Source organism: Typopeltis vanoorti, chromosome 20 (assembly GCF_054136105.1).
Source record: "Typopeltis vanoorti isolate ZY-2024b chromosome 20, IOZ_Tvanoo_1.0, whole genome shotgun sequence".
NCBI classification, from domain to species: domain Eukaryota; kingdom Metazoa; phylum Arthropoda; class Arachnida; order Uropygi; family Thelyphonidae; genus Typopeltis; species Typopeltis vanoorti.
In genome coordinates this window covers 101,291,636-101,309,339 of record NC_143568.1, presented here as the reverse complement: position 1 = coordinate 101,309,339, position 17,704 = coordinate 101,291,636, and the positions used below count along the sequence as shown (strand labels likewise).

At 34.5% G+C, this 17,704-nt stretch overlaps 1 protein-coding gene across 1 annotated transcript in view; it reads left to right on the top strand.

Annotated features, from left to right (window-relative positions):
• LOC150095720 (uncharacterized) overlaps nucleotides 1-17,704 on the top strand; it is a 245,880-nt gene that overhangs the window by 144,606 nt on the left and 83,570 nt on the right. Inside the window, exons 7-8 of the mRNA XM_090409701.1 lie at nucleotides 5,704-5,853; nucleotides 15,504-15,591. Of these exons, the coding sequence (XP_090265827.1) occupies nucleotides 5,704-5,853; nucleotides 15,504-15,591 (238 nt within the window). The remainder of the gene's footprint in view (nucleotides 1-5,703; nucleotides 5,854-15,503; nucleotides 15,592-17,704) is intronic.

The window sequence follows — 17,704 nt, the reverse complement described above, 5'->3', positions numbered from 1 at the left end:
TTAATTTTGCTCTGTTATATAGGGTTTTTATAATACCATATTGTTGGGAGGGGAGGGGGGGTTGACTGCTGGTGAGTGTATCTATCTGTATGTGTAAGTTTTCTGTAACCAGAGAAAGCCAGGGATTCCATCAGGCTGAGCTGACATGTAATCAGAGTGTCTAAGAAAGGGAGACTTTCATTTTCCAAGGTAAACTGGATCCTGGGGGTATTGATTGTTTAAGTGTGTTGAGAAGTTGTGGAGTGTATCCAGGTCATGTGTCCAAATGGAGAACACATCATCCGCGTAGCATAGCCAGACAGGTTTATGTGTAACAGAGTTTAAGGCTTTTTTTTTCAAAGGTCTCCATAAAGAAGTTGGCCAGGGGTGGAAAGAGTGGAGAACCCATGGCTCTCCCCTCTATCTGTTTGTAGAATTTTTCTTGCCAGACAAAATAACCTGAGTTCGTGATGAACTGAAATAGAGCTGAGATATCAGGAGGAAATTTGGCTTGGATGAGGTCTAAGGTATCTTGAGTGGGACATTAGGTGAGTAAAAAGGAGACATCAAAATTGACCATTATGTCAGTGTGTTGGAGTGAGAGATTTTCTATACCAGCTTTAAAGTGGGTGAGTATTTTATGTGTGAAGGTGTGTTGCCAATATACTGTGTGAGCACTTTAGCTAAATGCTTGGCTAATTTGTATGTGAAAAATCAATGCCATCCACAATGAGATGTAATGGCACGTTCTGTTAATGGATTTTTGGTAGTTTTTATGTGGTTTTTGCCAGTGATTAACAAAACACAGATACAGCAAGCCACAGAAATGAACTCTTTACAACACTTTTCTGTAAGTGTAATGCATTAGTACTACAGTGGACTATTGGTTAAATAATCCAGGCACCTAGCTTTAGAGATCAAACATTTAAATTTTTCAAGCCACTTCAGACCTTTATTAAGCAAGAGCTGGTAGTTTTGTGTGCCAGATGAAAAATTTAATTTGCAGTGCATCCACGTGTCAATCATGAATCCACAGCAGTGATTATATCCACTGCTCTGCAATCCAGGCCAGAACCTGATATGTTTATGTATTATCTTTCTTCATTTGGCTAAGACTAAATTGTTCATATTGTCTGAGAAGGAAAACAGATTGGTGAATTTGTGAGCCTTAGATGAAAATGTGGTGCATCTTGTCTGGGACTTAACTTAAATTTAGCCACATGTATATAATTTCACCTACCAGTAAATAATTACAAGATATCTATTATTTTGTTCTAAGTTAGTCCTGTGAACATATGGTATTGCTGGTACTTCCCCCCCCCCCCCTGCCCCGACTTGCATGAATGACTGCTACAGAGGCTTCAAATTTACTGATAATACAGATAATTGAGAGAATATTGGCATTTCCTGTGTGTCAATTCTGTAAGCCTAATTTTAGATGTCTCTGCAAAGAATATTAACAGTTGTTTTTTTAGAAACATGTATTTTAGAATTATATTTAATCATTCTGTCTTCCTTTATTTTAATATCTTATATTTTTACTTAGTATTTTTGTTATTATTATTACGTGACACCTCCAGGGAGTTCCGGGACTCATCGAGGGAGGGCACCTACTCTACAACTCTGTCTCCACCACTCACTCAATCCACCAATGCCATCTACCGCCTGCCACCACTTTAACAGACAATCACAAACATCCATGCCTACAGAGGGATTCAAACCCGCAGCCTTTTGGCTGGAGAGCGGATACATTAACCCCTCAGCCAACCAGGCAGGCAAAAGGCCTAGAAAAATGTTCCTCTAGTTGGCGACTAGATTTGAACTAAAGCCTTTGATCGTGTGGTCAAGTGCCGTAAAGTGCAAACGCCACTTCTACTGAGCTGCACAAGCTCATTTTTTTTTAAAGTAAAAATGTTATGTTTTTTTTTTTTTTGTACTGAAGTACTGTAATAAATATATTTTAAATGCCATTACTTCTCTGTTCTTTCCAGCTGTGTGTTACATAAACGTTATTAACTTGATAATGATGAATTACATCTGTTATGGAGTTAGGAGTACATTATTTTTATTATTAACACCAGACCTTGAGGAAGGCACACACACCATTACACACAAAGCCCATCAAACCATGTTTTAAACTCATTCAATGCAGTGGTGTAACTAGAGCTTTTGCCGCCCGGGGTGGTCCCTGAGTTTTCAATACACACCAAAAATACTACAAAAAGTGAAAACAACATGTAGGGAAATAAATTAAAACACTATGTTTATTTTTGAAGTAAAACTTTAATTTCAACATTCTAAAATGTTATTTTTCTTGCTTTTCTGTTAGCAAAATCATTGATGACATTGGTGAAGTCTATTCCATAGTAATGTAGGTAATTCTTAATCAGTTTTTTAGAAAAACTCCTCTCACAACTAGCAACATATTGAGAAAATTTGCAGTAGTATTACAATATTTGGAACTGAGTTCTCGAGACTGTATTTTAGAATTAACTGCAAAAGTTCAAAAAGGTTCAAAGTGCCACCAAGGGGTGATCCCCCCCTCACCCAGCTATGCCTCTGATTCAATGTATCTGTATTCACCACAATATCAGGGAACGTATTCCACTTGCTTACCGCTCTCCATCCAAAGAATTTGCTATTACAACAGATATAAGAAAGAACATAGGTGATTAAAAAATATATTAATGGATTTTCTTACTTTAAACAAAAATGATATAAGAATTGAAATTTAATGGAAATAAGTACTCTATACAGTTTATTGATGATAAGAATTCTTCAGTTCAAAATGTAATTGAGCATTGTTTTGAACAATGCTCAATTATTCTGTATTTTCAAGAACTGTATTTTCAAAGCCTCTAAAAACCATGTTTACTGTATAGAACAGGTGTAAAATTCGATGTAGCGTAAAAATATAAAAGCACGTTACATTCATTTTTACATAGGTCAAATCCCATGAGAATATTGTAAAAATAACCGTGTTTGTCTCTGTATATTTTGTGCTAGATATTATTGTAAATAACCCTTTGGAAATTAACTGTATTTACTCCTTTAACAAGAATATTTTAGAATGTCAAAAACAAAGGCAATGTTTTGCCACCGGAACGTTAGAGAAAGTGCTTACAAGCTCTGCGCATAAACACCTCCAAAGTCAGTCTAAAAGGTTCAAACAACTTTCCGCTGGCTGGCAACTTACGATCAAAAGAGTGCATGGAAGAGAACAAAGAGCGGGTTGAACTTAAAAGAAGATGAAAGTGTCATGCCAAATTCTTAGGGGGTTACAACCCTTCATGCGAAGTCTTAGAGAAGGCGTAATAAAAAGGGACAAAGCCGAGCATAGGACTTCCAGTTGCCAGAAGGCTTCCAGTCGCTGATGAGAGAAGGAACCCATTCGACAGTCAAGGGGGCTTCCAGTCATCAGCAGAGAGTCATCAGAAGCTGGAACCAGAGAAGTGGCAGCAGTGAAGGAGGAAAGGCAAGGCCCCAGTTACTAAGAGGAGTGTCCAAGTCCAGTTGCTGAGAGAAGCTTCCAGTCACCGAGAAGAGAGAGGGATCCCATTCGAGAATCAATCCTTTATCTGCTATTGAAGATGGCAGATAAAGGAGCCAGTCGTCTAGGCAGTACAGCGAGCTCAAGAAAGAGAAAGGCCGATGTAGATGTAAATTACCCGAAGCAACTTTGCTCGGAAGTTTTTTTTCCCACCATGGGAAAACAACCTTTTGCCAGAGCTGTACGAGTACCGCAGGTCGCAGTCCACCATTTTCCCAATGAGATACTGCTGATGCCAGACATTCCTTCAGGAAGCTCGAGATCTGAGATGAAAGAATTGCCATAGAACTTTTTATGCAAGACTTCTGACTGAATGTGCAGTACAGAACCTTTGTAAGTTCCTTACTTTTGTACAGTTCCTCTTATAATATGTTATAGATGAACTATTAAGAATTTATTTAATAGTAATAAGAAGTGTCCTTAAGAGAATCAATTGGCATGTTGGAAGTTGATAAAAAAAAATTGTAAAAATAATTTAATAGAGAGTTAGCTAACCTCTTTGCGAGTAAACTAGGAGTTTAATAAGTTGAAATTGTAAGCTTTTGAGTTAGAGATTATTTAATGTTAAAGTAAAAGGGTTCTAATTTCATGCTAAAGATTTTATAAATGGATAGAGAAAACAATCTCCCTATTGTTTAATTCATGTATAATATGTAAATAAATGTGTTTTAAGTATTTGTTAAAAGAGTGCTGCCTGATTCTTTATTATACAACTGCACTGTTTCTAAAAAATAATCAGACTTGTGAGCAGGAAACAATTAAAGCAATAAAAGTGCAGTTTAGTTACTTAAGATCATGACTGTTTATGTAAACATGGTTGGAGGAATTCACGGAATTCCTTCAACGTCCGGTAATCAATAAAATATCCGGTAGATCTCTCCGGTAGAGAGAGATCTACCGGATGTTTTATTGAGTCTTATGCCGAATATTGATATATTGGATGGCGCAGTCTTACAAATAAATTTTCCAGTGTTCATAGGCATGTGACTAGTAAATACGGAAGGTGGATAAACATAATATGCAGTAGAGTAAGTGAGGTTACGAGAGGAAAAGCACACACTGCTAAATAGTAAAAATTAGAATAAAGATAGAGTAAAGATATCACATTATATAATAGGCAAATAATGCAGAAGACAGCATATTGTTACACAGGATTTCCATATTATCTAAACCTTAAAATCTACCTACATGCACAACATTTCTGCATCTGATAATGTGAACAATAACATTAACATTTATATTTTTACATTACTGTTAATATATTAACGAAAATCACATTTTTTAATAAAAATGCCAAAATCAATATCTTGCATCCTGAAAAGTAAAAAACTAAAATGGAAGTTCAGATGTATTGAAATGAGTACTGTTGAAGAAAAGTACCACATAAGTTATTCATTTTTCATTTCAACAAGCTGAAAATTGCATTCACATAAGTATGTTGCTGAAAAATGGAGGACTACCTTTAATGCCTTTTTTCAGTCAGTTTTGTGGAAATTCTCATTGAATTGAATTCAAAATGTTATTTTGGTTGAAGAATGATTTTTCACAACTTTAACATAGTGTCTGAAGAGAGAGGTCAGATAAAAAATTGTAAATTATTTTCTTTACTTTCATAAATGGACTTAATATTCACAGACTACTTTCTTTGGAATCTTTATTTGAACAGAAATTACCTACTGGTCATATCTGACACAGTAGATCTGTCACTCATAGAATGCAAAGTGCATTCTTTGTCAGTCAATGATCCCAGGGTAACACTTTTACATCCATAATATACTTGATTCTCCCATGTAAAGTAGCTATTATTCAACTCACAAAAATAAATGTCAGAAATAACAAACACGCATGTTTATTAGGCAACAAAAAATAGTCTTGCCATAATTTCAAAGAAATGCCCTTCTGCAGTCAGTGGAAAAAAATATTAATATGAAACGAACTCTTGACTATTCTTGATAACTAAAGAGAATTCTGTTATTTTTCTGAAGCTTTTATTACTTGCTGAACACCAGTATTCTGTGTTACATCCCTAGCACATAATTATTGAAATTTATATATTTTTAATGGGCAGCGTGTATAATACTTCCAAGTTGAATTAATGATCATTCTAAATAAAACATATGTAGATTGATAAGTTTTCTTCATAATTCTCTAATATTATATACTAATTTTTCCAGCTCTTCTCCTACAGAAGTACAGTCAAGCAGTGAATCAAGTGATAGTGAATATGATAGTACTGATAGTCAAGGATTATTACCTCGACTACAACGTAAAATCTCTTCAGAAACTGTGATCCTGGATCCTCCACAAGCAGATCCAAGGAAAAAGTAATTTTCTTTCTTTTCTTTCTTTTTTTTTTTTTTTATCCCATAACATAAACTTATGTTATGGGATTATGATAAGTTTATGTTTTGCTCATTACATAAATGTTAGCAATAAGTTGAAAATAAATGCTTAAACACAGGCGAATTAATAGTAAAGTTTATATTTCATTTCATAAAAGGAAGTCTGAAGAAGAACAGCAAAACTAAAATACACTATAATAAATTTAGTTTAATCCTTTATCCAAGTGAAAGCAAACAAAGTTTGTGCCTGAAAATATCTTCAGGACTGAGGTAAGGTAGTGCAACTCCGAGCAAAGGTGGATCAAGCTGTCATCACTCCTTGTCTCAGTATCTCCCATAATGCAAAGCACATCTCCTTGCGGACATGTATACTGCTATGCATTAAGGGAAAAGCCACTACCCAGACCATTTTCAACCTTTATTGAGGTCTCGTCAGTGGGAGGCAGACCCAAACGTGGAGATACTAAGGCAGAAGCAATAGGAGAGGCCATATTTACCTATATGGCCCTTCCCTTAATGCATAGCAGTATATATGTCTGCAAGGAGATGTGCTTTGCATTATGGGAGATACTGAGACAAGGAGTGATGAGAGCTTGGTCCACCTTTGCTTGGAGTTGCCTGGTGTTGCACTACCTTACCTCAGTCCTGAAGATATTTTCAGGTGCAAACTTTGTTTGCTTACACTTAGATAAAGGATTAAACTAAATTTATTATAGTCTAACCAAGTGAAAAATAAACTTCCAACATCTTTCTCTAAATCCAGAGTAATTCAATAATAAGGTGGTACACCTGTTGGCAACTCCTATAGGTAAATATGACCTCTCCTATTGCTTCTGCCTTCGTATCTCCACGTTTGGGTCTGCCTCCCACTGACAAGACCTCAATAAAGGTTGAAACTGGTCTGGGTAGTGGCCCTTCCCTTAATGCACAGCAGTATACATGTCCACAAGGAAATGTGCTTTGCATTATGGGAGATACTGAGATGAGGGAGGAGTGATGAGAGCTTGGTCCACCTTTGCTTGGAGTTGCCTGGTGTTGCACTACCTTACCTTAGTCCTGAAGATATTTTCAGGTGCAAACTTTGTTTGCTTACACTTGGATAAAGGATTAAACTAAATTTATTATAGTCTAACCAAGTGAAAAATAAACTTTCAATAAAATACACTATTTCCATAGTGTATTTTATGTTAGTGTATGATGTTTTCAGAAAATCACATTACACAGACTGAAAAGTACAAACATTGATCATTTTTTATAATTTGATTAACTAAGTTTAGATTGATTAGCAGTAAAAACCAATAATAATATCAGGTAACCAAAAAATTTGTGCAAAATTAAAACATTTATAAAGAATGGGAAAAAAAACTTTTAGAAAAATAAATGCCTTTGTAATCTTTATACTTTTCTCATTATAAGGATAGAAAATCTATCCTTATAATCAACATTGTACAGTTCTGATAATCATTTTTTCTCCAAGGTTATATAAAGTACCTATGATTTATAGATCCAGAAATGGTTGTAAACCTGTTGTACATTTGTACTGTGGGTGAGATAATGGTAAAATTATCAGCTGCATGATTCTACAGATCAAACACATAGAACTTTTTCAATCTTTTGCTGGCTTGGTTGGCTGAGTAGTTAGCAAATCCACTCTCCAACTGACAGGCTCTGGGTTCAAATCCTGCTGGGGGCATGGATGTTTGTGATTGTCTTTAGGTGGGAGATGAATTTCATCGTTTGGTGTAAGACTACTACCCTGCTTATTGGAGGCCTGAAGTGGTTTGAAAAAGTTCTATGTTTGGTCTCTAGAGCAGAGTTCCTGGACTAGAAAATGAATAAAAATAAATAAATATATAGAGGTAACCCTCGTATAATGCGTTAGTATGCCGCGTTATATAAATCGCGTTATACGAGATTTAGATCACATAGAAACAGTAGGGTTAGGTTCCGAAATCATTTTTTTTTAAATTATATAAACAACAATGACATATCCAACAAAACCAATATTTTTATTTAATTCAGGTAATTCATGTAAATTAAGAAAACATAAACTGAGACAAATACGTAGTATAAAATTATAAAAATTACAAATTGTACATAAATTTCATTGCACATATTGCATAAATGTTTTAGACACAATAAAATAAAATGCATATTTTAATCGTCATCACTGTCTTCAGAAATAACATTTCATAGATGTTCTTTAAGTGGCTGGAGGTCGTCACCACTTGAAATCTCTTGGATATCATTTGTATAATTCTCATTGCATACTTTGGCTGGTTTAGTCCTCAAGAATTCAGTAATAAGTCTTTGCTTTCCAGTATGCTGCAATTTTTTATTAAGTTCATAATATGGCTAAACAAATATCCAATTGTCTCGTGAATTTTCCTGAGCGCTGCATTGAGGGATCATTATCTGTAAAATAATTTCCTAACTTTCTTGCCAAGTCCAATCCTTCTGCTAATTTCTTTAAACTGAATTCTTTAATGGATTCATCACAATCAGAATCTTCGGCAGAATGTTCCTTGCCATTTGGTTCGACGCCATCTATTAATTGTACCAGTTCCTCCTCATTTAAATCTGTTTCTCCATCAATTAATTCACTAATTTCGTTTTCAAACATATCGCAAAAGCCTTCTGCACCAAAAATGTGTGCGACCTTTATTATATGACGTAGCTCGGCATCCACTGGAGGTACGAAATTTTGTTCCAGAACAGCTTCAGGCCATGTTTTTTTCCAGCAAGCATTCAGCGTAGAGGGTTGCAATTCCTTAATGGACAGAGAAATAATTTTTACACAATTCAATATTGAAAACTCTTTCCACGCTTGAGGCAGTGTCATGTTTGGATTAGATTCCATTTTTTCCAAAATTAATTGAAATGTTTGCCGAATATAATATGACTTAAATGTTGATATTATTCTTTGGTGGAGTGGTTGAATAAGTGAAGTAGTATTAGGCGGCAAAAAAGTTATTTTAATATTCGGATGGCTTAAATTTCTTGGGTGGCCTGGTGCGTTACCTAAAATTTGTAGAATTTTGAAGTCCATATTCTTTTTCTTTGTGTAACTTTCTACATCTGATACAAAACACTTGGAAAACAAATTTTCGGACATGCTAGCTGTAACCTTTTTGTTGGCCTGCCAATAAACAGGTAGGGTGAACTTGTTGAACCCTTTCATCGCACGAGGATTTGCGGATCGGTTAATAAACATTGGTTTTGTCATGTAATCACCTGATGCATTACTACAAAACAGTAGAGTATTTCTATCTTTGGAAACTTTGAATCCAGGAGCTGATCTTTAATTTTTCGAAATATAGATGCATTTTGGCATTTTTTTCCAATATAACCCAGATTCATCCACTTTGAACACCTGATCTGCACTGTAACCACCTTCTTTAATGATTTTTAAAAGTTCTGCTGGGTATTTCCGGGGAGCTTCAACGTCTGCTGATGCTGATTCTCCCTGGATTTTAAGATTATACAAAGAAAACCGCTTTTTAAAGTTTTCGAACCAACCCTTACTGGCACAAAATCCATGCTGAGAGATTTCTTCTGAAGAATCTTGATCAAGTTCTTTTAACTGTTTATAAACTTTGAGAGCTTTTTGCTTAATAAGGTGTCCATCCAAAGGAATTTTCTTTTGAGTACAATCTTCTATCCAAATCATTAGAGATTTCTCCATTTTATCTATTAGAATATCGCAAACACGAGCAATGCGCTTGACCCAGCAATAACACTTTCTCGGATTTTATGTTCATTTTGTTTGATTGTTTGAATCGTTGATTCATTTAAATTCAGAGACCTTGCAACAACTCCTGGTTTTTCTCCAATTTTCAACCAATCCAAGATTTTAATTTTTTCTTTGAGAGAAATTAATTTTCTTTTCAGTGTTGGTTTTTCCCCTTTCATTGCAGTTTCAGTGGCCATTACAATAAAAATAAACTTTTACATAAAAAAAAAAAAAGCATTATATATGTATGTAACTCACCAGAAAATAAACTGCTCAGCTTGAGAATAACACACTTATGATTTTAAATGAGCTTTAAACGAAGACAATTTTCAACAATAAACACTTTATACAGTAAACCCTAGATGGCGAACCTATGGCACTCGTGCCAGAGGTGGTACGTCTGAGAATTTTGCTGGCATGTCAACAATTTACAAGTGATATCCTTTTATATGCTTATAAATTATTCAAGTTTTTTTTTAATTGTTACAATATGTACAAGCTGAATTTTGTTTTACAAAGACAGCAGCTATAAAGACATGCATATGATTGGTGCGGTATTAACAAAAGATCGCGCAACCCAAAGACAAAGTATAACTAACGATTTCAGACAATAACATATCCTGTTAGGGTTTGAGACCAGGAGATGGCAGCACTTGTTTTCCAGACTCTTCATCAATTGCCGATTAAAAAAAATGATAATCTTCAGCTGGCTATCTCTGGCAACCATGCAGAATGAACTGTCCACTCAGTCTCCAAAAGTTAGATAGGATTAAAACGGCCTCGCCTACTCCCTATAGAGAAATAAACGATGTTAGCTGATGTTTTTAAATTGCTTTATGAAGACTAATAAGCGAAGACTTAAGCTTGTATCTAAGTAAATACATACTTAATCACGTATCTGAAGACCATTTACTGTTATGTAAATTTAAATATAACATCCTTAAGGCAGGTTTGAATGTCGCAGTCAAAAATTAATTAAATTCCTTAACCTAATCCCAAGTAATCCATTTACACCCCCCCCCCCACTTGAAGTGCTATTATTACAAAGGAAGACAGAAATATGTATGCGTTCAGCATATAATAATAATAATGTTCGATAGGTCTGATAACAAAAGGAAAACGTAGAACAAGATGGATCGACACCATTAGTCAGCAGCATATTATACTGTCCTAATTAGAGAAATCAAGTTCAGATATTCAAATCTCAATTGCTTGTAATAAATTTTCTTCATTAACTCTAATTAAAAATTCCAATTTATTATATATATATATATAGATGGAAAATATCTAATATATAAATTCTCGGTATCAATAAAAGTTTTAAATATTTTGGAATTTTATATATTATTATTTTAATGCACCTTTGATTTATTAAGATAATTTTACTATTTATAATTTTAAGTTATTCGTGAATGCTGTAGCCAACGAAGGTCTAACTGACACTTGGCTGGTCTGAATTGCTTTAATTGCCCAACCGATAAGTGTTAGGTTGAAATGCTAATTCTTTTCAATCGAATTCTGTAACATCTGAAACTATCATAACAACATTCACTATTAGTTTTAACACATTCACAACAGGGTGTCATTTATCATTCCGATGGAACTTCTCATTACTGACTGGCTCAACTCACGCAAACGTTTCAACCCTTGATTGAATTTTATGGCTTTTTGGCAGGCGAACTCACACATTCATTATATGGCATGTTTCAATTCTTGGTAGTCTTTTATTTTATTGTGATCTGTCATAATGACATCTAGAATTTCAAATGCAATAAAACAAACACTTGTATCATAATTGAAAAATTGGACAATAGTTTTTAGTTAGATACTGTGTTTCGGTGCAACATATGGTTTTGCTTAAGTCTATACAGCATAGTTTCTGTGAGAGGGGACATGTGATTTATTAGTTTTTATTCCATCTGTCTCTAGTTGCACTATTTGTTGAGAATGACACAGACTGCAAAAGCCTTATTATACATTATATGAATACAGTACCTTATTCAGTGATGCAATAAAACTAATTCGATACTTATAATAACTACTTGTGCGATAATGGCAGACACAAATTTAACAAAGATAAAATTTGATTTTTAAGTCCTGCAGTGAAAAATATGAAAAGAATAAATAAATAAAGGGTTACTAGAAATTGTAGACCGCGTTATATCGAAACTACGTTGAACAAGGGATACTACAATTTGTAGACCGCGCTGTATAAGTACCGCGTTATACGAGGGTTACCTGTATATAAAATCAGTAAAAATAGAAAAAAATCTGTAGCCCAACCATGGTATGAATATATTATTGGTTTACAAATACATCTTTTGTGGGTGGGAATCACATTATAAAAAAAGTAAAAAAAAAATCTGTATCCTAACTCTAATAAGGATGGTGGTCTCATTCTTGGTGATGAAATTCATTCACTATCTAAAGCCTAAAGATACACAAACATCCATTCCAGCAGCAGGATTTGAACTTATGGCTTATTGTTGCAATATGGAAGTACTACCACTCATCCAAACAGGCCAATGTTGAGCCTTTGTGTTGACTTTAAGTTTCACTCAAAAAGGTTTCCTATCTTAAACCATATTATTGCTCACCATTGTTGTCAAATATGGTGAGCATATTATTGCTCACCATATTTGACAACAATGAGATTTGCAAATGATAGCACATATGCATGATTCATATTTCAGTACTAAAAATTGCAACACAAGTTTCTCTCAGTTTATGCATAGCTATTATTTTTGTTATCACAGTATTGTAGTATCTTATTTAATAATTTCTGCATTGAGCGCATTGGTAACACATGAATTTAATGAAGAGTATGATAAAAATTATGTGAAAATTATGTGAACTAAAGTAGTTCATGAGTTCTCAGACTACACTGAAATTCTTCATTAATAATAATATTCCACATCTAATATAGCTGATACGAATCTCATGAGATAGCATTATGTACCTTAACTTAAAATTTTCTTTAAAAAGGTAATGAGTATGTTGTAATTCAGGACAATTTTCAATGGCACTTGTGACAGTGAAGGCTGCTAATACACACATACACCCAGGAATATGTACAAAATTAATAGAACTGTCATAGTTATTGAGTGTGAGACTAATAAATCATCTTCAGTGCTAAGGCAGAACAATAACAACAGATTTTTAAAAAAATGTGGATCTTCAGATGTTTGCCGATGATACAAAGGTAGGTAGAATTATCAGGAATAGTGCTGATGTTAATTCTCTACAGGAAGATTTGAATAGGCTTTTAGCTTGGACAAATGAGTGGGGTTGCAGTTTTAATGTTAATAACTGCAAGGTGTTACACTTTGGGATACAGAGACATAAGGCTACATACTGTATTGGTAGAGCTGTACTTCGGGAGGAGGATGAGATTTGGGATCTTGAAGTGATGGTGGACTGAAGTTCCAAGGGCACATCACATTGCTGCTATAATATACATTGACATGTAGGGATAAGGAGGTGGTGGTGGTGCATCTATATAAGGCATTGGTCAGACCACATATGGAATATTGTTCTCAAATTTGGTCACCTAATTTTCATTGCGATGTGGAAGCACTAAAGAGGGTCCAAAGAAAAATAATCAAAGTGATATCAGGATTCTGGATTGTTGTTATGAAGAGCTTTTGAGAGAATGTGGATTACAGAGGTTGGTGGATAGGAGGAAAAGAGGAGATATGATGGAGACCTTCAAGTTAGTTAAGGGATTCTATCAGATGAATATAGAAGAAATTATAAAAAGAGTGGATGTTAAGATGGGAAGAATAAGTGGCCATCCCCGGAAGTTGTATAGGGATGTGGTGAAGAAGGGAGTGAGGAGTAGATTATTTACTTGGAGAGTTGTTAGTAAGTGGAATGCATTGCCTGAGTGCATTGTGAGTGCAGGTAGTATAAATAATTTCCAAGCTCATTACAATAGATATGTTGCTGGTTGAGTGGGCTTCACATGATGAGTCATTCACTCTATGGACGTTACCAAATAATAATAATAGACAATGAGATGCAATAAAATTATATATGGCTGACAAAAAAAAAAAAATCTATTGACTGATAACAATGAGACTTTCCCAGATTTTTTTAAAGCTGAGGCATTCCAATTTAAATTTGGTTGATATAGTAACATTCAAAGCATTCAAATTTGAAACAGCATCAGTGAAGTAGGTGAGTTCATAACCAGAAGATTCTCTAGTTGGTGTCAATCCTATGCTATGATAAATCAGATTTCTGATATTCTTATTAGTGTTATAAGATTGGTGTTCTTGTAATTTTTTTTTCCCCACATAGTGCCCAGTTTGTCCAAAGTAGATGTGGCAATCACAGGGAACTTGATACATGCTTGTGGGGAAAAGAGGAAATTATTTGTCTTTCAAGGAAGGCAAGTCAGGAGGAGAGTATTGATGAGAATTTTTGAAATTAGTTTGGAGATACCCTAAGTATAAGAAATTGGAACTCTCCATACTATATCTGGATTGATAGGAGAAGTAGGCTTGTAGATATCAAAAATTGGTTATATTTTCTGTTAGAGGAGGTCATTCTTTTTCATGATTGCTGGTTATTGAGAAGTTTTAGTTTTGAGATCCTGCAAGTTGGAGCAGCCAACATTTGCTTGATTCAGTAAAATTTTTATTATGCCTAAATCAAGCTAATGTTGTCTGTTCTAACTCCCAGGATCTCAAACTAGAACTTCTTGACATCCAGTATATCATGCAAAAGAATGGCTTCTCCCAGTATAACAAAGTTTTGATACTTACAAATCTGCTCTTAGCACTTCAAATATACAGAGGGTTTCAATCCCTTATATTTCATCTGGGTCTGAACCAATTTCAAAAATCCTCATGAAATACAACCTAATATCTATATTTTTTCCTATCAATAAACTCTTCCCTGACTGCCTTCCTCTAAGGATAAATGATCTCTTTCCTTTCCAATCATGCATACCAAGTTTCCTGTGATTGTCACTTCTTTGAATAAACTGGGTTCTCCATGGGAAAAAGATTGCAAGAACACTAATGTTAGATTACTTATAAGAAATCTGGTTTAGCACAGCATGGACTTGACACTAACCACAGATTTTTCTGGTTGAGAACTCATCTACTTACCTGATGCCACTTCAAATTCAAATGCTTTTTCAAGAAGAATGCGAAACCTTATTATATCATCTAAATAAGAACCACCACCTCTCCTTTCAAAAAAAATCTGGGAAAGTCTCATTCTTATTAGTCATGAATATTTTTTTTGTCAACTGTATATCATTTTACTACATCTCAACTGTCCTGTCTATTATAGCTCATTATGCTAGTATTTGGCTCATTGTATTTTTAAAAAATCTGTTGTTATTGTTCTATGTTGTTTGAAAATTGGCTTAACACTGAGGATATCTGTTGGTCTCAAGTCGAAGTATTTGTCAAATAAAGTTTTAATTTTATACATGCTTTTGTGTCTATGTATATATTAGCAGCCATAATTAAGGACAGTGAAATAGTTTATATTTTCATTTTTAAGGTAATATTTTTTCTATATGCTTAAAGCCAGAATAAAAAAAAGTGGGGTGGGGGGGGGATTGAGATGGTGCCATACTTCCTGTAAAAAGGGGCCTCATGGCCATTGTATATCATCATGTGGTAAATAAATAAATATATGCTTAACTGCAGTAGCACTGAAAATTTATCTTGACTTTTGTTATAATTGGAGCTTTTATGATTTTTATGATCTACCTCTTCATTTAAATAGTTATTAATGCTGCCTAGTTGTCATTAGGCTTTCACAGTCACTTATTAATTTATTGCTAGTATTTCAGAAATATATTAGCTAAATGAAATATTAACTTATTATTAATTAAAAAAAAAAAATTAAAACGTGTAATCTACATCCTGTTTTAAAGGACAGAGCCTAGTAAAGAGATGAACGCTGCCTGCAAAGTTCTTAATGATTTCTTGAAAAAATCTTCAAGGGAAAGTGAGAAGAAAATAGTAAGTCTTTGAATAGCATTAAATCGTTATTGCATTGTTTGTATTTTAAAAAAAAAAATGTAAAGGAACTTTGTTTCTTCCTGTAATACGTCAGGTTTTTAATCATCTTCTGGGTTTTGGAAATAGATGAAAGAAGGGACCCTGAAAGTTTCAATTAGACCTGGGTTTGGAGAGCTCTGAAAGCTAAGTTGTTTAGTTTAGAAAAAATAGCGATATTAGTTAAAATTGTATTAGAACTAGATTGTATTGTGGTAGTAATTAGATTTAAGTTTAGCTATATTTAAATTAAAAGTTTTGTCTTTCTACACTAAGTTACATAGTGTAGCACGTGGCACCAATATGAAGCAGAACAAATGCATCTGAGGCATCATTGCTTAAAGAATTCAGCCAGACGGACTTTGTTCAGCTGCAATGTCTGCGAGATGTATGCATTATCAAAGGTGAATGAGGTTTGGTTTGAAAGTGATAATGGTGGGAAAGTTTGCAGAAAATGCTATAAAAGCAGAGGTCAGAATTGCATGTCAGGTTGCAAGATTAAAATGGTGGATGGAACATGGAATAGAACATACATGAAAATATGTGCAGCAGTGTAACAGAAGATAGCATTGAAAGAGAGATTAAAAGTGACACAATTGAGAGAGAGAGAGAGAGAGAGAATAAAAGTGATGATTGAAAGAATAGTAGTATGATGGATGTAAAGAAAGAAGAGTTGCCTGTAATGAGGGAGATAGTGCTGTAAACTTGGGGGGAGGTATTAATGCTGCTGCACCATTGTAATATTTTATTTATCTTTAATATCTTCTCTTTAATGCTTTATTCTAATTTCTACCTTTAATCTTGATATTCTTTATAGTAGTGCACTTTCGTAATTTCTTACTTAGTCTTTTATCCTTGCCCTTTATATTGTTCTCCTTTTAATCCTTATTGATCTTACTCTTTTGTATAAAAATCTATTCCACCTTTTACACTACTTGTTGTATGCCTATGAGTACTGGAAAATTTATTTGTTAGACTGCGCCACCAATAATCTTTTCTTGGCATGTGACTTAGTAATATGGCTGGTAGATCTCTCTCTGGCATAAAATCCTTCAATCAAGTTTTACATAAACAGTCGTGGTTCTCAAGTATTTAAACTATGCTTTTAATGTCTTATTTGTTTCCCGCTCACAGGTCTGCATTTATTTGGGAACAGTGCATTGTAAATTAAAAGATCAGGCAGCACTTTGTTGTCATATAATCAAAACATTCTTCTAGTAGCAAGACTTATACGTTGGTTAGACATAACTGGTAATTAGTTTACAGAATTAACAACGCATATAAAGTATATTAATTAAAGGTAACTTTAATGAATAACTTCTATATTTCGGCAATGTCACATTGCTATCTTCAGGAACATAAAATCTTTAGGAACATAAAACCATCTTCAGGAACATAAAACTACTAGAATCATGATCATCCACGGAGATGCAATCGCACGAAAGGCCCGTCAATACGGCAAATTGAGGTTGAAGATATCTAGGCAGATAAATCGTCTGACGTTCCTAAAACGCTGCCGGGATAACAAAGTGATCCCTAATTGTGTCAAATTGAAGCACCGTTTTACTTCCGAGAAAGCTCGACGCATTTATAACCGCACTAGCTTCGCCCTGTTAAGAGAACAAATTACCGCGACACGCGTTCTCCTTGCTGATGAAAACAAAACCTTACGGGTGCTAGAGGAAGAGCTTTCGAATACACTCGGCCTTGATCTATGGTCTATACTTCATGACATCTCATGCGCATCGGCAAGAAAGGAATTCAAAAAAATACGTAGTCGGCACGTGAAAAAATACGAAAACCTGACAAAGACTTCTACTTCCATACCCCAGCCACCACTCAACACTGTAGTCAACCTCTCGTCAGCAGTTTTAAAGCCTGAAGCACTCGCCGCACTTTCACATGGTCACAATTTCACCCTAGCTCCTAAAAGGATATCTGCTGAAGAAATCATGATCCAAATAGAGCATGGAATTCGCAACCTGCCTAACGATATTGCCAACAACGTAAGACTGGATGTAGTCGGTGTTCTCACTAAAGCCAAACCTCCAAAATCCAACTTATCCAAAAACGAATA